We start from the raw sequence: 26001 nt of genomic DNA, 5'->3' as shown, positions 1-26001 counted from the left end.
CATTCATATACACTCTTACCCCTAAATGAATTGCGATTTGTTTAGATCTCAACCGATTTGAATCGTCACATATTTGAATCGATTTTCAACCGGCTGGCGGTTAATCGTTACATCCCTAATTGTAAGTCATGTGTTACGGAGTAATCAGAACATGAGACGTGCGAATCCATGTGCAAGGCTTTATTACAAAGGCGTGGTCAAAAAACAGGCAAGGGTCAGATAACAACACAGGTCCATCACAGGCAAGGCAAAGAGTATTCCTAGGGCAGGCGAGGGTCTTCGATCGGCAAACGTAATCCAGAGGGCAAGGCAAACGGGTAATCCACAAACAGGCGATAGTTCAGTAAAGGGGCAAACAGAGTCCAAACGACAAGGTGAGAGAAATCCAAGGCAGGCAGAGAATCAGGCAACCAGATAACACAACGAGACAAGACTAGACTAGAACTAGGAACACATACTTGACTAGGTAAAGGATTCCATAACGTTGCTATCACTAACGTAGCAATATTTGCAAACAATACTGGGCAGTGAGAAAGAGGAAGTCCATGGCTTATGTAGGGTGTTTGATTGGTTGCAGCTGTGTGTGTAATCAGTGCAATGGATGATGGGAAATGTAGTCCAGAGTGACATGCAACAGTCTGTGTAATGTGAAAGTCAATATAATGGGAGGGCGACCTCTGGTAGCAAGCGGACAGAAGTTCATGGACAGGATTCGTGACATCATGTTGCATGAAAATACCTGTTAGATTCATCGTAAATGTTCCTTATAATTATTAATATATTTGAATTTAATACTTTTATACAATGACTATTTATGTATTTTGAATGTTTATTATTATATAAAATATGAATAAAGTAAAACGATATATCAATATAAATGTTTAGTGAATATAAAGAATGAGCTCTCATTAACAGGGGTAAATTCAATTAAAATTCAATACATCAAATAAATATCATTAGACTGCACATGTACATTTCCCTCTCTTATAAGGTTGTGACACAAGTGTCTCAGTAAACTCACCTGTAAGCAAGTATGATGCTAAACCTTTAAACTGAGCACTAAGTAATAGAGGGGCTGATTTGACAGCTTGGCAATAGAAGTGCACTCAAGCCCCACATACAGAGGCTGACAAGCTCTTGTAAATGGGAATCTCAGTTATCCTGATGGGCTTTAGCCTCGATTCCCACACAACAGGGTTAATGCGGAAGAAATGGGAAAGCCAAATCATATTTTCACAGGCAATCGATTGATCCCTCACGGTCCCTTTAAACACAAGCTTTACAAAACAGGAGATAAGTATTGACTGGTGGTGAGAATTACATGTTGAATTGTTGTGGAAACGAAAGCACTGCTAAGATTAGGATAGCTGTGAAGGCTGGAAGCTTTCCAAGATCAATCTAAAGCAAGTGTCCAGGCAAAATATTTTATTAATGACCGTTAATCTCTCAGTCAACAATTAATCCATGCAACCAAGTTGTATTCAAAGAGCATGTCAGAAGACTTTATTTTCCTCTCAGTCCTCATAAGCATCCTTTGAAGCCAAAGTAAATAAGCAGTAGTGGTATTAAAACAGCTTAATTTTGTGATTTCAGAGGGTTGTAAATGTTGATGGAGTGTTTCAGCTTGTTCAGAGAAATGCTCTTCAAATACTTTAAATGAAATTAATTCCCAGTTAGTATGGAGGAAGAAATGGAGTGACTCATATAAAGTAATAATAATTTAAGCACCATGAATAATCTTATGACTGCTTCAGATTAAGGCTGTTCTCTGTAATACATGGACTGAAACACCATGCATGTTTCGTACACAGCCAAGGACGGAAAGATGAGAGGATGTAGCAGGAACAAGGGAATCTTGATTGCTTGAAAGCTTTAATCAAGCCACACTTCGATTTAGAGCTGTTTAAAATTATTCCCAGGTTTGCGATAGACCACAAAAAATATGTAGAAATCTGTGCCAAGACTGAGTAACTTAAGTGATGTCTCAAATTAACTTCATCTAGCAAACTACTGGTAATTTTGGAGAATTTAACTTAACACAAAACACAACCTAATCATATTTAACCCCCTGAGAAAGTGCATTTCTCATTTCTCTTCCTATATATTGAAAATTTAATAACAATCAATTCCCATTGATTATGGTATTACTAATTAGTGAAAGCACAAGCTGTTTTCTGGAATCAAATAAGGTATGCTTTATTTTTAATTCCAGGAAAATTCAATTAATTTATTAATTAGTCTGATGTAGTTCTTGGATGATCTTTGGGTCTTTTTTAAGTGTGTAAAACATATTGTTGGTAATTCATTGCTGCTTACAGTCATTTTTATCTGTTTATGATGGTCCTGACCAAGCATTTTAATCCCTGTATTAACACTGATATGTAAACCTGTGATTATATCATCTGTTTTTGTAAATTAATTTTTCAGTGCTTTGCTTAGTTTCACTTTGTGTTGTATTGATTCAGGTGAAGGCCAATGACTCTGATATGGGACCCAATGGAGAGGTGACCTACAGCCTCCACCAGGCATCACCAACTGTCCAGAGGCTCCTCAGCATTGACCGCAACACGGGCACCATTTTTGTCAAAGGCTTGGTGGATCGTGAAGAGATTAGCATGCTCAAGTTCTACGTCCAAGCTAAAGACAATGGTCCACAATCAAAGAGCTCCAAAGCCCTTGTGACTATTACAGTGAAGGACCAGAATGACAATGCACCCTCCATCAGGATCCGGGGCATTGGCCTTGTGACGCATGAAGATGGTGTCGCTAACATATCGGAGGACATGCCTGTAGGCACAGCTGTGGCTCTGGTGGAGGTATCAGATCGTGATGAAGGTGAAAATGCAGTTGTGACCTGTGTGGTCGCAGGGGATGTCCCATTCCAGCTGCGTCCAGCTAGCGAAACAGGCAACGACCGCAAGAGGAAGTACTTCCTCCAGACAACCATGCTACTGGACTATGAACGGATCAAAGACTACAGGATTGAAATTGTGGCAGTGGACTCTGGCAACCCTGCACTATCCAGCACAAATTCCCTGAAGGTGCAAGTGACAGACATGAATGACAACTCCCCAGTCTTCTCGCCTTCTTTGTATGAGGTAGAGTTTGCTGAGGAGAACCAGCCAGGTGACAAGGTTCTGGATGTGGTAGCCACAGATGCCGACAGCGGGACTAATGCGGAACTGACATACAGTATCACTGGTGGATCAGTCCCCGAGGGGCTCTTTGAAATTAACCCTAACACAGGAGAAGTGCGTGTCATGAGCCAGTTGGACCGTGAACAATTAAATCACTATCAATTTCTAGTGGCAGCAGCTGATAAAGGTGTACCAAGCTTAAGAGGAACTGCCACTGTTGTTGTTAAGGTGCTCGACAGGAACGACAATGACCCTAAATTTATGCTTAATGGCTACAGCTTTTCAGTCCAAGAAAACATGCCGCCCCTTAGTCCTGTTGGAATGGTAACAGTCAATGATCGCGACGAGGGCGAGAATGCTCGTGTTCAACTTTCTGTAGAACCAGACAATGGCAAGTTTATGATTCAAAATGGAACGTACACTATACTTTCGACTATTTCCTTTGACAGGGAAAAGGAGAGCACCTACAGTTTCCGACTTAAAGCCATTGACGGAGGTGATCCACCACGTTCTTCCTACGTTGGCATTACCATTAATGTTCTTGATGAGAATGACAATGCTCCATACGTCACCAAGCCCTCAAACTCTTCATACAAGTTCTTGGATCCCCGCACCAGCCCAGAAACCCACGTAGAAAGTGTTGAGGCAGAGGACATTGACATCGGTTTAAATTCAGAGCTGGATTTCAGTATAGTAGGGGGCAACCCGCATGGATTGTTCCGCATCTCTTCAGAAGGTGAGATTACGTTGGCTAAAGAGTTCACATCCAAACACATTGGTCTCCACCGTCTGGTAGTAAAAGTTAAGGACAAAGGCATGCCGCCACGCCATACGACTGCACTGGTTCACATCTATGTCAATGAGACCATCGGCAATGTCTCCCACATCGAAGGACTTGTTGGACACAGTCTTTATACACCACTTGAAATGGACATTGCAGGAGATCCAGATTATTCTCGAGACCCGCATAGTAACATTATTTTTGCAGTCTTGGGTGGCTTTTGTGTGGTCATTCTAATCATTGCAGTGGCTATGATCATCAGGCATGTCGTGCTAAAGGAGAATAAAAGTGGCTACCAGGCAGGCAAGAAGGAGACCAAAGACCTCTATGCCCCCAAACCAGGACCTAAGAGCAACAAGAACAAGAAGATAAAGAAAAGCAAAGCTCCAAAGCCTGCCAACCCATCTGAAGAGGATGAGGGGGGGAGTCTTCAGAAAGGCCTAAAGTTCAACCTCATGAATGATAGCGTCAACGATAGCCCTAGGATTCACCTGCCGCTCAACTACCCCCCTGGGAGCCCAGACCTAGGGAGACACTACCGGTCTAATTCTCCTCTGCCATCAATTCAGCTCCAACCTCAGTCACCTTCTGCCTCAAAGAAACATCAGGCAGTGCAGGACCTGCCAGCAACCAACACCTTTGTAGGAACCGGGGACAACAACTCAACAGGCTCAGACCAGTATTCGGATTACAGCTACAAGGCCAACTCTTCAAAATATAGCACCAAACAGGTAGGAGACGACTTCGAAAGCATGGCAGGGTACCACAGAACAGGGTACCAAAGCCCAGGGTACCACAGCACAGGGTATCACAGCAACGGGTATCGCAGCAACATTGTGTGGACTAATGGCATGTATTAGGGGCTGGAACTGAATGAATGTCAAACAAAAGCTGCACTGATCACAAACCACGCACATCATTGAAAGATCTGATTCTTTTACTTGTCGACCCTTTTTTTTTTTACTTAATTTAATTACTACTCATTTACATGAAGGAGACAATCCTGCACAGTCTTATTTCTCTTTTTATTTTCTTTATAAGGGTCATTTTCATTTGGACAGTGTTTATTGCTGCCCCTCAATAGATGAACAGACCTGCTTTCAATATCCCTTGACACACATTTTTGTGATATAATAACCTTCTGACCAGAGAGATGTGCCTTATTTGTTTGAGTTTTACTCTAAAAGACAACAAATAATAGCCGTTATTGTTTTCATATCTTTTGTTAGGCTAGCTTTAGGTAATTGCACAATTGTTAATTAGTCAAAATGATTCTAAAAAGCAAAACATTCACATTATTTTTTTGTATAAAAAAAGAAAAAAAAAGCACTGAGTAAGTTAAAATACACAGGAAGGTTGGAAAAGTAAGCTGAACATATTTGAATTTTTCCATGGCCCATTTTGGTGGGCATTAAAAAATGTCTAAGACCCTGTTAGTTGGAGTTGAAGTGGGTTATTTTTTACAGATTAGTGGCGGTATTTCCCTTGTTCTTTCTCAAGCTTCACTGATTGCACATGCAAAGAGTGCCTTATTTTTGTTATGTACACAACTAAGTGGAATGGCTTAATTTAGATTTATGATCAGCTGTAGACGACAGAGTGTGCCATCGAACATTGCTGAATTATTAACTGCGGAATTTCTACCAGGCTGTGAATAATGTCACGTTCACTGTAAATAGAAAGCTAATTGACATTAAAACTTAATCACTTTCTCTAGTACTGAACAAGAAAACCAAAAATGAGTACCATTTATCTTGGACTGTATTAGCAAACTTTTGGAGACAATCATTGAAAAGTTTTTTTTTTTTTTTAATGCAAGTTGTATATTGTGAATGTTAATAACCAGCTATGTGTGCGTGCGTGTGTGTGTGTGTGTGTGTGTGTGTGTGTGTGTGTGAACACATTTGAAACAGTTACAGTGTACTGTGGATCAATAGCTAAAGCTAATTTATGCTCATTTCTATTGATTGCGTTCCATCCAGAGTAAGAAGCGTTTTGAGAAGGAATGGAGAGAAGCAGAGAAGGCCAATCAGCAGACAGAGAAAGTCCAGCTGGATGCAAACGCCACGAAAGCAGACATGGAGAAGGTACAGACTCCTTCAACACGCATACTTACACTTCATGCATTGTGTTTATAACGCGCTGTGTGTGTGTGCGTGTGTGTGTGTGTGTGTGTGTGTGTGTGTGTGTGTGTGTGTGCGTGCGTGCATGTGTGTGTGTGTGTGAGTGCGTGTGTGTGTTCATCCCTTATGTGTTTTTTTTGTTCTGTTGCAAATTGGCGATGAACAACTTAAATAGCTTTATATAGAAGAATTTGCTTAATTCATTCTTAACACACCAAACTTTTCTTAATACCAGATGTGAAAATAGAACCAACCAGATAGATATTAGATCTCAGCTGCTTTCATAGTGGTTCAATCCTCCATTTTGTACATTTGAAGTCTGGTTCTAAGTGATATGTGTCCATATTTAAAGCAATAATCACTTGTGATGTTATTCTGGAAAGATGCAATGTTAAAAGGATGTCCTGCAGGAGAAGCTAGTTTACACATAACGCAGCACATAGACAAGTTGAATACGACCCTTTGCGTTCTGTGAGGAGTGTATATCATCTTTGGAACTGTATTTAAAGCTGCAGACATCCCCATTTCTGTTTAATTTCTGCCATGTGTTGTTGTTTCTGTTGATTTGCAATTTGTATTTTGTGTTTTGTACAAGTAAAGCAAGTTGGCTTTCAATAAAACTTTTGTGAAGGTGTTATATTGTGGATTTAATGTAACTGTATTTAATGCTGCAGACATCCCCATTTCTGTTTAATTTCTGCCATGTGTTATTTTGTTTCTGTTGATTTGCAATTTGTATTTTGTATTTTGTACAAGTGAAGCAAGTTGGCTTTCAATAAAACTTTTGTGAAGGTGTTATATTGTGGATTTAATGTTAAACAGAAACAGTGCATTAAAATTACTCACCAGGGGACATTAATTCTTAAGGTACAGTATTTCATTTCCATATTCCCATTTTTATGTATGACATTGCCATTTTTATACATTTTTCACTTTTTACTTTCTAACCGACACCATAAAAATGTCTACTTTAAAAACTATTGTAAATTCTCTTGGTACCAGTGAGCACAGGTTGATGTGCTTGCATTACCGTAGCTATTATTTTAAGCTCCCTATGTTGATAGCTAGACAAATGGATTGATTTTGGTTTACTATTCAGCCAGTTTAGTTTTATAGTGTTCACAAAATGCAAAAATGTCAGTCTTATGTGATCCACGTCTTAACACAATTAATATGACACATTTACAGCATTGCTCCTCTGGGATCAAGCCAAACACTGAGTCACTGAGCTTTACAAATGCATTCATTTTTTTTTTGTATTTCATCTGTTTTTTGTTTGTTTGTTTGTTTTTTCATTCATGCTGCACATCACAAGAACAAAATCATGTTCTAAGCGGATTTGAGCAGTGCTGACTTGGCGTATCCGAATGACCCTAGAGGAAAGTGAGGTGTTTTGTACTGGTCCTGTCAATCAAAGCCCTTTTTTGGGTCCCATCTTTAGATTTGAGGAATAGGATCAAGGGATGGTTGTCAGAGGTATTGTTAGGTTTTTGGTACTATTCGATTGGCTTCTTGTATGCCGGCAGCTAATCTGGGCCCAAAAAAAGACACACACACACACACACAGCCTTCCCTGCCACTGCCGACCATTTAAATTCTAGCCGCGTCTGCGCTTCTTAAAAGCTGTCGATTTTGCCCTCAGCTTGCACCGTCGCCATGGCAACGGACTGACCAGTGTGTGTTGTATGCTGACTCACAGACTGTTCTGAGTGCAGGTGGGGGGAGACAGAGAAAAAGAGAGAATGGGAGGGATCATAGAGGGATTAATAGAAAGAGGGCACGATAAAGAGAAAAAAAGATAAAGGTGGTCGAAAAAACTAATCTGTAATTTTACACCATTCTTCCATGTACTCAGTTCATGGTGCTTCATGTTAATGGAAACAAGCCATTTATTCGTACATTTGGTCACATTCCCTCCTGTCATTGGTTAGTACTGTCCACTTTATCATCCTTTTCATGAAAATACTGTACCTTAAATTTTTCATTGTCCCTGTGATTTTCTCTGAACAACATAAATCCAAAGAAGGGGATAATGCAGCCTTAAACCAGTTCCTGTATGTGTATGCATGCATAGCATTTAATTTCTATACATTGTTTGGAATGGAATATCATATTTTTTAATTCTAGCACACTTTCATAAGAGTTTCAGCTTAGTGTGCTTGTTTAGCCTCAACTCGCTTCTCCTGGGTGTAGAAACTTCAGTCGGAGCGTGGTTGCGAATTAGTAAATGTCAATTTGTGTGGATGTCGGTTTGATGTCAGTCCTTTTATGTTTCCATGGTTTAGGAAAACAAGAGTTGGGAGATAAAACAAGAAGCTGTCCATTTCTTCTCAGTTTTTCTAAGTTGTGTCCCTTTTTCTCTGTCTCGTGTAGTGTGGTCTTGTGACTAACCGTTACAGAGCGAGAATCTATTTTAGTGAAGTGTGAAGTCAATTAAGTAAAACAGTTCTGTGGTCCAGGCTGCGGTACAGCAACCTTAAGTTAAGTCACCCTTTAGCAGTCCATGGCTTCAGTAGTATCTTTATCTCAGCAGTCTGTCCACCTTTCTCTCCTTTAAATAAGCAAATAAGTGCCTACCATTGCTTAGCGGTTAATCAGGTGGAACAAACTCACCAGAAATAATCGTGATTCATCAGGAGAGAACATAGCTGAGGGGAGAAAAGAGGAAAACAAAATTGTTTCAAAGGAACTCTGAATGAATATTAAACAAAAAGCTTAATTTGCATTATTCAGGTGTTGTCTTCTTTGACAATGCAAGGCTAATTAAAATAAAGAGCTGTTAATTGTGATGATGGCCCTTTTTCCTCCCTTCTCCCACCTTGACTTGACTTTTTTGACACATAGATAAGATGGAGAATCATTAGCTTTGCTGTCTCTAACACCTGCAAGAAGCCCCAGACTGATAGCATCTTTTTTGTGCATTTCATGGGGGAAATTACACCGATTGGTGTGATGCCACTAAATTGCCCATGCTCTTTGCATATCGACTATTTTACATGCTTTTGTTATACTATTTCTGCCACATAAGAAAAAGCCATCATTTGGTAATCATAATCATGATGTAGAAAGTTGAAATTGAGATACTAAGTCATAATTACAAGATGGCAAATCAAAATTGACATAAATAGAGATTTATGGATGAATGTGGAATCTGAGATAAACGTTATGTCGAATGTTATAACATTAAGTCGAAATTATGAAATACTATGAGATAATGAGTCAATGAGATTATGTAAGTCAATTATGAGATAAGTCATAATTATGACAAAAATATTTGACTTGTAAGTTATTTTATATGATAATTATGACTAATTACCTCAATTTTGACTTTTCATCTTATAAATAACAAAAGTAAATCATAAATTTACCAAAGCAGTTTTTTTTTTCTCCATATGTGGCAGAAATGGGGTTTCATGGCCATTTCTGTCACTGCGCCCAATCTTTTGAGTTTTGTTGTAGGAAGGGAAGAATGAAGGAAGTGACAATGAGATTTCTTGTGTTTTGAGCTTTCCTTCAGGTTTTGTTGAGGTAGGGAAGGAAGGAAAAGAGAAAAGAAGTGCAAGGAAGTGACAGTGGCATCAGTGTCAGTGCATTGCCATTCCCTGAGTTTTACTGAGAGGAAAATAATGAAATGGAAGGAAGGAAAGAAGAAAGAAAGGACACTGCCATTTCTGCCATTTGAGGTTTGAAAGCTTTTTTTTTTAGGAAAGAAAGGAATGAGTTATGGATAGCCCTGTTACTTCACTTCTCAACAGTGTTTGAGGTGTGAACTTAATGAGACACATAGTTAAGCTTGTCTTTTTGTTTGTGTTGGCCCATGACACACTGTTGTAATATTTTAATTAGCTGCCAGGGCCTTTCATAGCATGCTTTTTTTAGGCTTGTTGTGCCCTACTACTAAATTTTAAATGGTGTAATACCATGAAGATGTCACTTATTACGTTGCTTAAAATTGTGGCCCCTTAGCGCCTCTATGTTACTGCTGTACTTGTTTCACAGGATGCGTCGCCCGTCCTGTGGGCTTAAATCTGGGACAACAGTGGCAGACAGGTAGATGGCCATTTTGACACACACACAAAGGAGTGTTTTTACCTCTCTGTAATCAGTGAATTCCTGAGAGTACAAATCACTCAGCAAAGGAAAATTACTCTAGCCTTGCTAGTGTGTTTGTGAGTCACAGCGAAGGCACGTGTGCAAGCCCTTCCAGTTCTCGGGGAAAGATAAGGGGACACGCGTGCACAAAGGTAAGCAGGAACACAAAGGTTCCTCTATGTGGAACTCTGACGTTCCCTGTCAGAGCCTCTCTCATTAAGGAGCCTGTTTCTGGGCTCACACTACAACCCGACATCAAGGTCGAACACATTAGCTCTCATTTAGCTCCATTATCTAGATAATCTGAGCTGATCTAATGATAAGTATTAGCAAAGTTCAACTATGTGGTCAATGTTAAAGAACTAGCTGACTGTCAATAGTTGCTTGGTTCGGATGAGGCCTCATATGCAGCCATATGGCTCTCTCGGGGCATATGTGTACAATTATTTTAATGGTCTCTGATTAGTGTGTTAGGACATGCTAATTGGAAAATATTTCCGGTTAGCCTTCAGGACAGCTGGATGGAGATAAATGGAGATGCCAGATTTTCTAAGTTAGAAACTTATATTTTTGCAATTTCAGTGTTTTTTGTTAGAGAAAGAAAACCCCCTAATCACACATGTGTTTCCTCTAGAGAAAATGTCTTATAAATGTCTCAAACTGTCATCAGATTTGGTAAGTCTCAATCTGAACTCAAACATTTCTTGTTATATACTTAAAAGTCAATTTTTTTAGCTATTATGTAGAACTATATAATTAATGTGGATACTTTTACTTCCCTATACCTAAACCAGCCTAAACTTGTCTTTTGACCAGTTTTAAAGGGGTTTTGGGCACTTTTCAGCTGGTCTGGCCTGCAAAAATCAGATTATCACCAGCTTTGTCAGGCTGGGAGACCATAATAAACTAGTAAAGACCATCAAAGCAGTTTAAGCTGGTTTAAACGATATGCAGATATAAAAAAATTGGAATAATTAAGATTTTAGTAGTGGGTGTAGATTTTTAAAATGTTTTTGAAAGAAGTTCACCATGTTCATGTGAAATATTATTACCATTTAAAATAACTATTTTCTATTTTAATATATTTTAAAATTGTATTTATTCCTGTGATGGCAATGCTGAATTTGCAGCAGTAATTATTACAGTCTTCAGTGTCACATAATCCTTTAGAAATCATGCTGATTTGGTGCCCAATTATTAATAAGGGTTCTTATTTTTATAATTTCTGAAAACATTGATACTTTGATTTATTAATTTTTTTAGGATTCTTTATTTTATTTTTTTATTGTTTTATGATTATTTGATGAATAGAAAGAACAGCATTTATTTGAAATATAAAGGTTTTGTAGCATTTCAAATGTCTATATTGTCACTTTTAATTGAATGCATCTTTATTACTTTATTTTAAATCTTACTTACCCCAAGCTTTTGAATAGTAGTTGACCAAAAGCCATGAAATGTTTCTTGAGCATCAAATGAGCATATTAGAATGATATCTAAAGGATTATGTGACACTGAAGACTGGAGTAGTGGGTGTAAATTACATTATTTATTTAATTATTGTAAATATATATTTAAAATAAAATATATATTTCTTTTCCCCAGCATAGTTTGTGTCACCAATGCTTCTGGTTTTATTCCTACTGAGGATATGTAGGGATTAAGTTACATTTAAGACAAAGCTTACCTCCATCAGGTCTCCTGAGCTATGAATTGAGCATATAAAGTTGTCCTCTGGGGTCTTTCTCAGGTTGATAAAGGCCCAAGCAGTGCATAAAATGTTTCTCTTTATCTCCCTCTCTTGTTCTCTCCCCCGTCACTTTACTCTTGTGGGCTGTCATTGTTTCTGGGCGAGGTGTCGTGTGCTGTGTGGTGACTGCACTCTTTGCCTGTGCAACTGCAGAATCCGACTGCTACTCCACTTCTCTCCTCCCCGGAGGCCCATCCACACACCCTGGCATTGTCAGGCAACATCTGCTGAAATTACGCCTGGCTGTCCCCCTCCTGCACGCACACACATACTCGCTCTCCGCACAGACGCTGACAGCATCCATCTTTATAGCTCCTGACAGCGGATGAATAAACTCGCTTGTGCACGCTAAACTACTCACTCAGACAAATACACACACGCAGATGCGCTCGCAGAAATTAGCCTCATAATCGTAAAAACGAACTTGAAATCCAATCAAACCCTTCATGTGCATAGTCAACAGAGTTTAATCCCTTTATTTATGCATTTGCTAGCTCTAAATTCGAAAAACAGGCTTCACTTTGCTTAGCCATTAAGAGAATTTTAGTCCAATGATGTTACAGAGATTTGCATGGTGCGTGTTTATGGCACATTTAGCGTTCTGCCTCACTGCTCTGCTCTTCTGCCTCATAAGGCACTTGCTGTTCGCTGTGTCTACAGATTTGTTTTTAATTCCACAGTGAGGATACAGAGGGAAAGAGGCAGCAGTGCAGTGTGCACGTCTTTACATTTGTCTATACCTTACTAAGCTGTCACTTGGTCACCCACTGAAAAAGGCCAGTCCGAGCTGTCATGTTCCAGAATTATTTTGTTCTTCCTGGGCAAACATGAAGTCAACAGCAAACACACTAATGCTAATATAACAACACAGGCACACAACATCCACTTGTAATGATAGACACATCCACCCACATAAAAATGCACATGTGTAAGTGCAAACAAGTCCCACACAAGCCTAAATTAGTTACTGCTGATTTTTTTCTTAAATATATAAACTGTCATTCAAAAGTTTGGGGCGGAATGGCTTTTTAATGTTTTTTAAAGAATATCTTATGCTCATTGCATTGATTTGACCAAATAAAGTAAAAATAGTAATATTGCAGAATCATTTTACAATTTAAAGTAACTGTTTTCTGTTTTTATATATATTAAAATATAATTTATATCTGTGATGGCAAAGTTGAATTTTCAGGAGTGGTGCTCAAAAACATGTATTATCATCAAAGTTGAAAAAACAGTTGTGCTGCATAATATATGTTTTTTTTCTTCTTTGATGAACAGATAGTTCAGCATTTTTCTGAAATGGAAATATTTCGTAACATTATAAATGTTTTTAATGTCACTTTTAATCAATTGAATTCGTCCTTGCTGGATAAAAGTATTACTTTCTTTTTTACTGACCCCGAACTTTTGACCGGTCATGTGTAATTGTCAACTTTTAGGTATACACCAGTATATAGGTTAGCATCAGGTTAACGCACGTTGACAATAAAGCCACAAAACTCCCGTTTTGATCTCATGGGGTCTTTTAAGACTGCAAACTCAATGTTTAGAACAAACCAATACGGACAGAGCTAAAATGGCCGTAGGTGATTTGGCTTGTATCGCTAGTAAATGGCAGTGACAGAACAGATTTTTTAGCATAACATCACACACACTTACATACCTACACTCTCACAATCTGGACCCGCATAGAAAAACGTAAACATGTTGCCGACAGGTTAATGGATTTCGCAGTGGTGAATGTAAATGTGTGTAAAGTGAATTGCTTGGTCCTCTGAGCACAGGGTGGGGCCTTGATGACCTTTGACCTGTGCAATGGTCTCCGGTACATGTTGTAGACATCCCTTGTGTCTGTGCCAGGTTGTTAGCAGGTGGCACGGATCTGCCAAGACGTGCGCTCACTGACCTGTGCTATAACCCCCAACACTCACCGTCTGTTTGTGGGTGTTTATGCGAGACTGATACACAAGGAATCCGCTGCCCTTTTGTGCTCCTCATAATGATTTTTTTCAAGTCTTTATCACAGGAAGCTGTGTGATTGATGTCAGAGAGAAATTATACTACTGTCTCAAGCATTTGGATGAAATAAGGCAAACTGTACAGCAGGAAGCATAGTAATGCTTACAGGATATGACTACTTAGACACATGATACTTGTGGGCTCCATACATTTTCCATTAGGTATTATATCCTTTTTGTCCTCCTGTCTTTGTTTTCATTCCGATAAGGCAGTAAGCACTATGTTCTTTCTATATTAATCAGTTAAGTAAATTATTTGATTTAAAAAAATGATTAAAACCATAGTTAGCAACAAGACATTTGATTGTCAAATTGGTTTGTTGCATTTTGCTGGGCACACTGAAAAATATTTTCTTAATCTTTATTTTTTGTTTGGTTTCCAGTAAAATATTTGTAAAACAGGCTAAAATTGAGTAAGTAATGTTTTCAGAGAATATCTTAATTATTATTTGTTCTTGTTTTTGAGCAAATATTTGCTACAATTATAACAACTGTTATTTTGCTTCTCAAGTGAATTTATTTGGAAAAGCATACAATATTGCTTTATATATTTATATATATACATACATATATATATACAGTATATAATGTGGGGGGGGGGGCATTTTAGCCCCACATACATTCAAAATTCCCAAATCAAATAAATATGTCAAAATATTGGCCTTGAGGGGGGGGGGGGGGGGGCATTTTAGCCCCACATACATTCAAAATTCCTTTTCAAATCAAATATGTCAAAATATTGGCCTTAGTTTTGTTTTCACTTTTCCTTTTTTTAATTGTGGATAGATCTGTTACTTGGAAATGTATCACATTACGCCTAGTCAGGATGTGGTTTAAAGGATATAGTAAACTGGCCATAGACAGATGTAAACACTTCCTTTCCCATCCCACCCCACATTTCCCCCCCCAAGATGAAATTGTACAGCTCATCTCTGATTTAATTTCTGTTGCACACTCAGTAGGCACTCACTTCAACTCTCTTCATCTCGGATCAACTTTTGAGTGGCAAACGGCTGGACTGGGGCATCAGGGCATGTGATTTCTTTGGCGTACCTTAGAGAAGCCATTAATCATGTCTATATTTGACCTAGCTCAGCACTGCCCACCTCTCATGTGCCAACTTGGCAGAGAAAAGACAAGAGATTGGAGAAAAAGAGAGAGAGAGATTGAAGATAGAAAGTCTCATAGATAGGATGTAGAGTATTCAACAGCCATCAGCACTACTGCCTTCGTCGGCAGGGTGAGAATTGGTCTTGTGTCGGCTGCCGTGAGAGGCAGGCATCGCTGCATACTGGTGTGTGATTGCAGTCAATGGGGGGTTTGTTAGAGGAATGAGGCAACGGGAAGGGAATCAGAGAAAGGTGGGACCCTGATGGGAGGGTTGATTTTTTTTTTTTTCTCACAGGAAAATGCATTTGGTGAGTGAATGAAAAAAGTGGGTGAGAGAAAGGAGAAGGGAATGAATAAGAAAGAATGATTTATAAAACTGGAAGAGCTCAGTGAGAATATTCATCTCAGTATCTTAATCTCAGTACCCCCACCCACCCCCACCAAAAAATAATGTAAGAAATGTAAGTCTTTATCTCATTGATAAGTATTTATTGCTTAGTATTGCGACAGTATCAATCTCTCGAGAACCAGATCAGTCAGTTGTTCAGCATTTTTGTGAATTAAATGAACCTGTTCTTCCATTTTTTTTTTTTTCCCACAAGTTAGACATTGCTATAACTTGTATGAACATGCAAAAGAAAATGTTTTAGATTCTCAGTGGAAAAGCAAATTTTGTTCGGTTTCTTATACAAAGCTACCATATTGCTTTAGAAGACTTGGAATGTAGTGCATGAGTCCTATGGATCACTTTTATGTGTAATGTGTCTGATGTTTTCTGTTTGCTGTTTCTTTGTATTTTTGGTTCTCTCCATTGTCACCTAGGGTACTTCTCAAACGGAAGGCTGCATCCTATCGAGTTCCTTGGTTTGCTCATGCCTTATAGTCCTTAGTTCTTTCTCAGTGGTTGTCGGTTCTTGTTGATGTAAAGCATTGTTAATTTCTGTATCCAGTATTATAGTTATTAAAGTAAATTCCCTAATATCTCACTTCGTCTTCATGAACTGTATAACAATGTGACATTATGATACTTTATGGTGCCTTTTTTTGTCATTTTGGAGCTTGACAGTCGCAGCCGTCACTGACATGTATTTACAAAATGGCCAGCATGTTTTTCAATGAATATCAACTTTTGTGTTCCATATAACAAGGTCATACAGATATAGAATAATATGAGATTGCGTAAATGAGGACAATTGGCAATATTTGGTGAACTATTCCCATAAGGTGTAAGAGAGACGGTGAGATGAGTAAAGGAACGGAAAATTAAGTTGGGGTTTCAATGAACACAAGAGGAAGTATCTCTCACTCGTCTATCGATCTCTCAGTCTATCGGTCAATCTTTACCAGTCCCTGTGGGGGTCTTTTTCAGCCTCATGGCAGCACGGATCGACTGTGAGAAAACAAACCTTCGATCTATACTCGCTATACACGCACATAGTCAGACTTTCCATGTTTTGCTAGAGCCAAAATTATTATTATTTGAGGTTAGAATTAAATACACTACTGGTTAAATGTTAGAACTCTCTTATGTTCACCAAGGAAGCATTTATTTGATCAAAATACATTAAATTGTGAAATATTATCACAACTTAAAATAATTCTTTTTTATTTTAATATAATTTAAATGTAATTTATTCCTGTGATGTCAAAGCAGAATTATCAGCAGCCATCACTCCAGTCTTCAGTGTCTCATGATCCTTCTGAAATCATTCTGAAATGCGGATTTGGTGCTCAAGAAACATAATCAATATTATCAATATTGTTCATCAAAGTTGAAAACGGTTGTGCTGCTTAATATTTTTGTGGAAACTGTGATTTTATGTGATTTTTAATGACCACAGAGAGTCAGGACCTCGGTTTAACGTCTCATCCGAAAGACGGAGCTGGCCGCCTTTAATACAGCCTTACTGAATATAAATATTAAATTCTTTCAGAAAAAGTTGTAGTTTGACTGTGTCATGCATCACCAGAGTCTAGCATTGTTACTCCATGTTCTATCATTGTCTTGACAGTCATTCTGTGTCTTGTTTTCAGTCTTTTGCTGTGCAAAGAGTCAACAATCAACTTGTGACTCATTTTGTCACATTGTTGAAAATCCTGTGTGAATACATTTATTATATACATTAAAAATTAATGGTGATGTACCTTTAGAGGTATACACGCCTCGTCAGATGTGACTTGTGACCACAGCAGTTTGCAGTTTGAGTGAGTGACTGAATACCTCAGGGGGAGATAAACACAGGGTCATACCCTCTTATCCCGGCCGTGAGTCGCTGTGCATGTGTGTGGAGTGAGGGATAGAGGGACAGCAGCAGCGCGGGTCCATGCGTGTCATGGTCAATCCGCTCCTCCTTCTGCTTGACCGAACGCCACACTCAGAGAGGTCACTCGCTGTCACTGTTTGCTCTGTCTCTCAGTATCTTCTCAAGTACTCAGAACGGCTGTACTGCTAAAAGTCACTTTCGCAGCATCTCTTCTCAATTTGCTCTGTGTGGGTTCCATTTTATCCCTCTTTCCTGCCATTTCACCATTCCTGGCTTTTGGCCAGCTCCGTTTGTCCACCTCCCTTCCACAACTCTGGGACTGTTGAGTCTCTAAAACAGACCACTTTTCACCAGATGCGGCCAGCCACAGGAGAGGATAAGAGACAGGACAAAAGAGTGGGTATAGCCTTGGGTCGTTCTGAGTAAGACTACAGTGGTTATGAATCACTTGGCACTGACAGGTTAGCTTGAGGTTTTAGGCTGAGTAGGAGGTAATAAGTTGTGAGTGTGTAAATAAGGCACAAGATGAATGTAGATGTTTTACCATTATAAACACTCTGCTGCCCTTCATTAATATTCCCCTTTTTCAGTTTCACGTCTTGTATAATGAATAGCCAAGTGTATTTAAATTTGTGTTTGCGTGTGTGTGTGCGCCCGCAGCTACACTTGTGTATGTGTGTGTCGTGTCTGCCCCCGGGCCTCTGCAGATAACTTGAGCGTACACCTCCTCACCATAATGGCAAGAGGAAGAAGACACTGTCCATCTGTTTATCCACAACAGATTCTCTCAGCTCCTGCTGCATTCATGTGTGTGAGGCTATGAGTGTGTCAGATTAGCTCAAATATTCATACTCAAGTCTCCATAAAATCTAAATAAGTGTTACAGTTTTAAACACAAATATGTATATAAATATCTGTTTATTTTTATATTATTAATTATTGTTTTTAAATAGTACTTCTATATTCAGCAAGGATTAAATTGATCAAAAGAGACATTTTTGTCTCTTTATCATCTTTCAGTAAAGATATTTATAATGTTATAAAACTTTTTTATTTCAAATAAATGCTATTATTTTGAACTTGCTGTTCAATAAGTATCATTGTTTCCTCAAAAAATATCAAGCAGTGCTTTTTCCAACAATGATAATAAGGAGAAATGTTTCTTGAGCAGCAAAATCGGCATAGTAGACTAATTTCTGAAGGATCATGTGACACTGAAGACTAGAGTAATGGCTGCAGAAAATTAAGCTTTGCATCACAGGAATAAATTACATTTTAAAATATATTAAAATAGAAACAGTTATTTTTAATTGTAATAATATTTCACAATATTACCTTTTTATTTAATTTATTTTTTTCGGTATTTTTGATCAAATAAATGCAGCCTTGGTGAGCATAAGAGAACTCTTTCAAAAACTTTAAAAATCCAAGCTTATAACTCATTTGAACACCCCACCAACTGGGTATTCATTCATTCATTCATTTATTTATTATTATAAGCGTGTGTACAGGTAAAAATGTGTGAAAAATTATTTTTACCGTGACAGCAGAATATTGTAGCATATTTAGAGTATTAGTTGCAGTTTAGTAATGGTAGTAATGGCCATTTATGGTTTGATTTTGTGTTCGGTTCGGTCTCCAGGGACACCCATTGCTTTTATGCTTCCTTTGGCCTAAAGTTGTGGTCAGTTCTCACCCCAAACACACACATCCCATCTATCTCTGCACTCCTCACTTTATTTAATATTGCCACCGCTAGTCTCACCTTGAGCTTTCTCCCCTCAGCTGCAAACTGTTTGCCTGAGATAGCACAATCTTACAGGAGAGAAAAAGAAAGAAAGAGCGAGAGAGAGAGGAAGAGAAGGAGAGAGAGAACATGAGACATTATTTAGTGAGGTTTATTCACAGCGTCTCCTCACACGTAATCAAAAATCATTAGGCACATTAGTCTTTTTTCAGCAGGGCACGATGTGTCTTCCTGTAAAGCTGAATCATTTTGACACTTCTGTTCTACCATCCTTTTTACTCTCTCTCTCTCTCTCTCTCTCTTTCTTCTCTCCCTCAATTTTCTTCTTCTTTTCCTCTGTCTTGAAGGCAGCAGACTGCTTGCATATGTGTGGTGATATGTCAGTCAGCCGTTTGTAGGGCGGTGTAATCTATTCTGTGGATAAAGAAAGAACTATAGTTAGAGGTGTAGTGAAGAACGCAGAGTGTCTCTGAGCTGTCTTACGCTAGTGTTTCTCCCATCCTGGTTTTGAGTAATCTACACTCTCCGTCTCAAGGTCAGGGTGCTCTTCAATGAGGCTTTAGCATGGGATGTCCACTTTCTGTATGTACATGCCTGATCCAGATATAAACCCATATGATGCTTCGTAAATAACTAGAATATCCTTTGTCAGTTTTATGTTACTTAAAGGCCGCTTTATATGGTACACAATAACTGCTAGTTTCATATTTATTGAGAGAGAGGTAACAAAATGGTGACAATGTCACTATTTTTGAGACTCGTTCACAAGAATCCTACCTTTTTGACATAAATGGCTGCTAGTGGCACACATTGGTTAAGATAATGATTTTCTTTTTGCAAATGGTAATTTTGACCAAATTGAAAAATTGTGGAATTAATTCATTCATTTATTATTATTATTATTATTATTATTATTATTATTATTATTAATTTATTTAAAATTATGTCTTACGCTAGTGTTTCTCCCATCCTGGTTTTGAGTAATCTACACTCTCCGTCTCAAGGTCAGGGTGCTCTTCAATGAGGCTTTAGCATGGGATGTCCACTTTCTGTATGTACATGCCTGATCCAGATATAAACCCATATGATGCTTCGTAAATAACTAGAATATCCTTTGTCAGTTTTATGTTACTTAAAGGCCGCTTTATATGGTACACAATAACTGCTAGTTTCATATTTATTGAGAGAGAGGTAACAAAATGGTGACAATGTCACTATTTTTGAGACTCGTTCACAAGAATCCTACCTTTTTGACATAAATGGCTGCTAGTGGCACACATTGGTTAAGATAATGATTCTCTTTTTGCAAATGGTAATTTTGACCAAATTGAAAAATTGTGGAATTAATTCATTCATTTATTATTATTATTATTATTATTATTATTAATTTATTTAAAATTAATATTATTTTTCTTGCTGTCAAAACCTGTTTCTGCCCTAAGCTGAAAAAAAAAAATTAGTTCCATTCATAATGTAAACTATAATGTGTACTGTATAGAATATCCTTAATTTAAAGCTGTGGCCTAACACCATTGGCTCACATTTCCTGTTTGTGAACATTACAATGTAAAATTGTGACAAGGGCATCGTTTTTCACCCTGAGAGAAGACCTACTGGTGACAACAGCCTGTTTGTGCTGACCCTTGCCTCCTTTGTGGGCGATTCGCTGCCTCACTGACCTGGCCATCCTTTAATCAGAGCCATGCAGAAAGCAGGGCACTGAGGCATATCTTTCTCTCCCTCTCTTCTCGATCCCTTGGCTTTAATCTCTCAGCATTAGGCAGGGTTGAAGGCTAAATGTGTGCCTTGGTCTTAATCACTGGTCTGTCTATTCCTTTCTGCCAGATATCTGCCAAAGGGTCTGAGCATGACAGAGAGAAAACAGAAGAAAGGGAGTTAAAGGAGGGCTGAAGCCTTAGCTTAGCTGTCAACTGGGCATACAAATTGCACTCTAGTCTATATAATGTACAATATTCTCCTGAAATCAGTTCAGGAATGAACAAAATAACCCAAAATGATCAGATATGTAGATATAGCCTACACAAACATGGATTGTAATATCGTTTCTGCTGAAACCGAGCAGTGTTGACTCTCATTTAGGTCTGAAGTCAAGCTAGTTGGGCCGGAATGGGTGGCAGCTGCTGTTTGCCAGATTACAATCAGATATCAGGCCAAACCAGGTACTAAAGCCCTTATTTACTGCCTGATCATCTTAGCCACCGGTACACACCCATCTCGCAAATGGAGCTTAGCAGGAGATTAAAGCATACAAGATCCTCTTTTCGATATTTAGCCAGTCTAATCGTGGCATTAAAACAGAGGGAGGGAGAAGCATCCTAGTGTAGCTCCCACCCTTGTTAGGTTTGATCACTCCAGACGGGAGTTCGAGGGGGCGTCATGCGGTTGGGGGATACAGATATACGATTACATGGCTTCTAATGTACGTGTTGGTGGAGGCTGCATGCTAGGCCTCGTTGTGTGTTTTTTGGGAGGCGAACGGACAGTGACTATTTTCTATAAGCTCTACGACGGGGGTCCTAAGGGGCTTAATTAAGGCTGTCTTTAATGTAGTAACTCAGGAGATTAGACAGGACAGAGAGCTTATGGTTATTTTCCCCGCTTCAGAAGACACTTCGGCAGCATCCTTTAATTAAGAGAGCGCCGCATTCGTCTCCTCGTCCATCTTTCTCCGCCGTCCCTTGCTCTTTCATTCTGCATTTCATAAAGGAGTGTGTCCACACAGCCGTGGGATTGGTGTGACAGATGAATGCGTCGTGGCTAAGCTCGCCGTTCTTTCCATCTTCGTCCTCGCTCCCCAGCAGGCAGCCTCTGTTTCCCCTGAGATACTCGTAAACACTCATCAAAAACGAGAAGGCAGAAAAAAGGACAAGAACAGAAGAGAGAGAGAGAGAGATGAGGGGGAAAAAACACCAAAGCACTAAGGGAAATAATCATAGCCTAAAGAATGTTGGCCTAAAGAACCAACAGACAATTTAAATACACCAACAACTTCAAAGTGTGTGTCATGCAGACTTCAGAACACAAAATCTAATTTCCACAAAGAATCTGGAGCTTTTACTTGTAAGTATTGTTTTTGTTCTTTCGCTTTCTCTTTCTCTCTTTTTGGAGGGCAAGGGCAGAGGTCTGGGAACAAGAAGTGTGCCAGACTGATTGCATGACCCAGGAAATAAATGAAGAAATTAGTTCTGGCCTGGTTGCAATGTGGTTTATGCCCTGTTCACACATGCACTGATTTTATAGTTTTTATAAGTTGCAGTATTGGTGGTCGCTGGTGGGTATTTCCTAAAGTTATTGGTTGCCATTTGGGTATTTCAGTTATAATATAAATTTTACCAACATATGAAAGAGACATATGACGCAGTGATTACTGAATGTTGATTCAGTAACTTCTTGATAGATTCATATATTTCAGTAGAATTTGTTAAACCAGTTCTAGAAATATTATTATATTATATTATATTATATTATATTATATTATATTATATTATATTATATTATATTATATTATATTATATTATATTATATTATATTATATTATATTATATTATATTATATTATATTATATTATATTATATGAAATATTATTATATTATATTATATTATATTATATTATATTATATTATATTATTATAGCACTATTATATTAAATGATAGCACTATTATCTAGCACTCTTCAAAAGTCTGGGGGCAGTAAGATGTGTTTTATTGTTTTGAAATACGTATCTAAATGTTGCATTTATTTGACCAAAAATAGAGTGAAAATAGTAATATTGTGAAATTATTATAATTTAAAATGTAATTTATTCCTGTGATGGCAAAGCTGATTTTCAGCAGCCGTTACTCCAGTCTTCAGCGTAACATAGCTCCAACCTTTTGAATGGTCATGTGTATGCATACAGTAACAGACAAATCATTTAAAAGAGTAAAATCACTGACAATAACATTAACATCCTATCTACACTCCACAATATCTCACAGTAGATTGATCATGTGTCTTCGCTCCCACTGTCAGTCGTTAAACTTGACTTCCGGATCGATGTATGTGCGAACGCCCCTTTAGACGATGAGGTGAAGGAAAGATCCACTGCAATGTGTGAGGTCAGAATAAACGTAAGGTTCTCAAGCCGTTTGCATTTCTCTCGCGCGCACTTTATCACCCTTGATCAGCATGTCTTCAATGACTAAAGGCTAATTAAATGTAGGCCCTGTTTGTCACACGCCAGAAGTCAATATGTGAAATAACCAGCATGCCTTTATCAGCTGCATATAAATGAGCAAACGAGCGAGGAAAGGAGGATGGCAGGGAGAAAGAACGAGAACATCTTTCCTTGAAAGAGGGTCGGCCTATTTGTATTAGTGACAGATTGACCTATTCCACCTTTCAGGAGCTAATGCTGAAGTTTAAGGAGCATACGTTTGATGTATCAAGCAGGGAAGGGAATTTTTTGAAGACTTCCACACTTCCTAAGAGGTTGTCATAATGTAATGAATGAGGCAAATTTGAAATTCAGTCCTCTAGCCATAAATGTGTTTCTTTTTTTTCTTCTTCTTTTTTTGTGTCATATTCATATTTACCCCTCAAGCAAACAGCCACATCACGGTGACAGGTAGTGTCCTTGTGTTTATTATTTGTCTCATCGTTGCTGCAAAATAAGCCTGGGATGTCAATACCCACATCTGTCTGTACGACGTCGCCCCGTCAATATTTCCTCCATTAGAAGTGTGTTTCTTTTCTTCGCCTGTCCATTGTTCCCGTGTTTATAAATAAGTTTGTCTGAGGCTTGTCACCTCTGTTGGGGAAAGGCAGTCCATTATTCAAGCGACTCTCTCAAACCCCACAAAACTGTTGGAGTCAGAGTTGTTCATGACCAGCTTTTGTTTTCCTCCCTTCTTTCTCTCTTTTTTCTCACAAACAGCCAATGGACTTCCACCAAAGTCTCGTGCTGCGGGAAAAAGCACAGGGTCTCGGGGTGAAAGAGATGTAGATTTTGAAGTAGATAAGATGTGTGTTAGGGAAAGAGTGCACACATACACACAAACGGCGAGGTCTCTTTTGGTTTATCTAGTGAGAGGCACCTTTAGAATGCTCTGAAGGCTCAATGAAATTCCGCTGTGTGTGACATTTATCCGCACTCTCGGTGAAGCACACTGCTTTTTATGCCTGTTAACTCTGGGCCCTCTGTTCTTCACTCTGTCTCAGTATGTGTGTGCGTGAGAGAGAGAGAGAGCGAGAAGGAGAGTGACCGTATGTAAATGTGCTGGATATTCTCTGTTGGTCTGTGTGGGAGAGTCTCCGTTTCGCCCCTAAATGATGATTTCCATGTCACTGGGCAAATTCCATTTCACAGTGATAAGGGAATAAAGAGCGGATATTACACACATGATAAGATAAAACGGGTGGGTCAATTCTGTTTTCTCTTCTCTTTTCGTCTCGTCTCATTTCTTTTCTGCTGGTCTAGTCTCATTTCGACTCCTTTCTCTTCTCTTCTCTTCTCTTCTCTTCTCTTCTCTTCGCTACTCATCACTTCTTTTGTCTTACCTACTTGTCTCTTCTCTTCAGTACTCATCTTTTATTGTTTATTCTCTTTTTTTCTCTACTTGTATTTTTCCTTTTCTTCTCTACTCATCTAGATTCTTCTTGTCTCTTCTACACTTCTCTTTTCTTGTTACTTTTATTCTCTACTCTTTCATTCTTTATTCATCGCTTCTCTACTCGGGTCATTTCTTTTTCTTTGCTCTTAGTTTTTCTTGTATCAGTTTACTTGTTGGTTTAGTCTTTCATTTGTTCTATATATATATATATATATATATATATATATGGCAGTCTGTAAAAAAAACTATATAATAACTTATACAATTACATTGTGTTTTATTATATTACACTATTTTGCAATAATTGCCGCTGGCTTGACTGTACATTACTCTGCTTACACCGAATGTGTTTACTGCTAACCGAATATGTAAGAAGAAGAATACAAGAAAAATTAATTTGTATAACATTTTATATTAAATGAAATTGTATATTAAATTCTTATATTATTATTAATAATATAGGAAATTGAATTTGAAGTTGAAAAAAGCAGTACGAGAGACAGGAAACAGTGATGACAAACTAATATACAGTTTCGCAGTCATTACATAAAACGATATGACCACAGAATGCCATGATTGACCAGTTAGAGTCAAATATTCCAGAGAGTCGTGTTATAAATTGATTGAATGTCTAGAACATTATTTAAAATCTCATTGGGTGCTTCAGTAAATAATTTAGGTCATAGAGGTTCAGCAGACCAAAAAGGGTTGGTAATCCCAACCGTACGTCATGATGGTAAATTGAAAGATTTGCAGAGATATTCTTATACTGTGATGCAGTCTGGAAGCTGTTAAAGGATTCAGGAAATGCTGCGGAACTGTGTGTTCTTTTCTGAGCGGTGTCTGTTTCATCTAAAATGATGACAAAGGAGCAGTGAGCATCCTGGTCCTGACTCCACTAAATGTAAAGCAGGCTAAATCGGAGACATGATTACGACTCTCTCTTCCTCTTGTGCCCTACATCCCCTCATTCTCCTAAGGGGAGGAACAGCAGCATATGCACTCTCCCAACTAAAAGTGATTTATTTTATTTTTTTACTTCTCATCACATTTCCAATTTAGAGAGATTACTGGGTGAGGCCATCATTAATGGACCCAAATAAGCCTTTGAGAGCAGATTCAGGACAGGCCTATCTCAGCACAAATGTAGCATTAGCAGTGCCAGGGATGCACTCTCTCTCACACACATGCACAGACACACACTTGTGCTCCCAAAACACATCAGCAGTCTCTAATCCAGGATCGTCAGAGAACATGGATGTGTGTCAGTTCCAGCTCTGGCTGTGACACAGACACACACACACACACACAGATTCTCTCTCTCTCTCTCTCTCTCTCTCTCTCTCTCTCTCTCTGGGTCCTG

The 26001-nt window shown here is 38.5% G+C and overlaps 1 protein-coding gene across 3 annotated transcripts in view; it reads left to right on the top strand.

Annotated features, from left to right (window-relative positions):
* The window catches only part of LOC107738605 (protocadherin-1-like), a 193057-nt gene that overhangs the window by 11698 nt on the left and 155358 nt on the right, over positions 1-26001 (top strand). For all 3 annotated transcript variants that reach the window (XM_016550372.1, XM_016550374.1, XM_016550373.1), the window contains exon 3: positions 2466-4649. In XM_016550372.1, the coding sequence (XP_016405858.1) occupies positions 2466-4649 (2184 nt within the window). The remainder of the gene's footprint in view (positions 1-2465; positions 4650-26001) is intronic.

Source organism: Sinocyclocheilus rhinocerous, unplaced genomic scaffold, assembly GCF_001515625.1.
Source record: "Sinocyclocheilus rhinocerous isolate Xijiao unplaced genomic scaffold, SAMN03320098_v1.1 scaffold2509, whole genome shotgun sequence".
In the NCBI taxonomy this organism is placed as follows: Eukaryota; Metazoa; Chordata; class Actinopteri; order Cypriniformes; family Cyprinidae; genus Sinocyclocheilus; species Sinocyclocheilus rhinocerous.
Note: the sequence above shows the minus strand (reverse complement) of the source record. Positions and strands in the feature narration are given on the sequence as shown.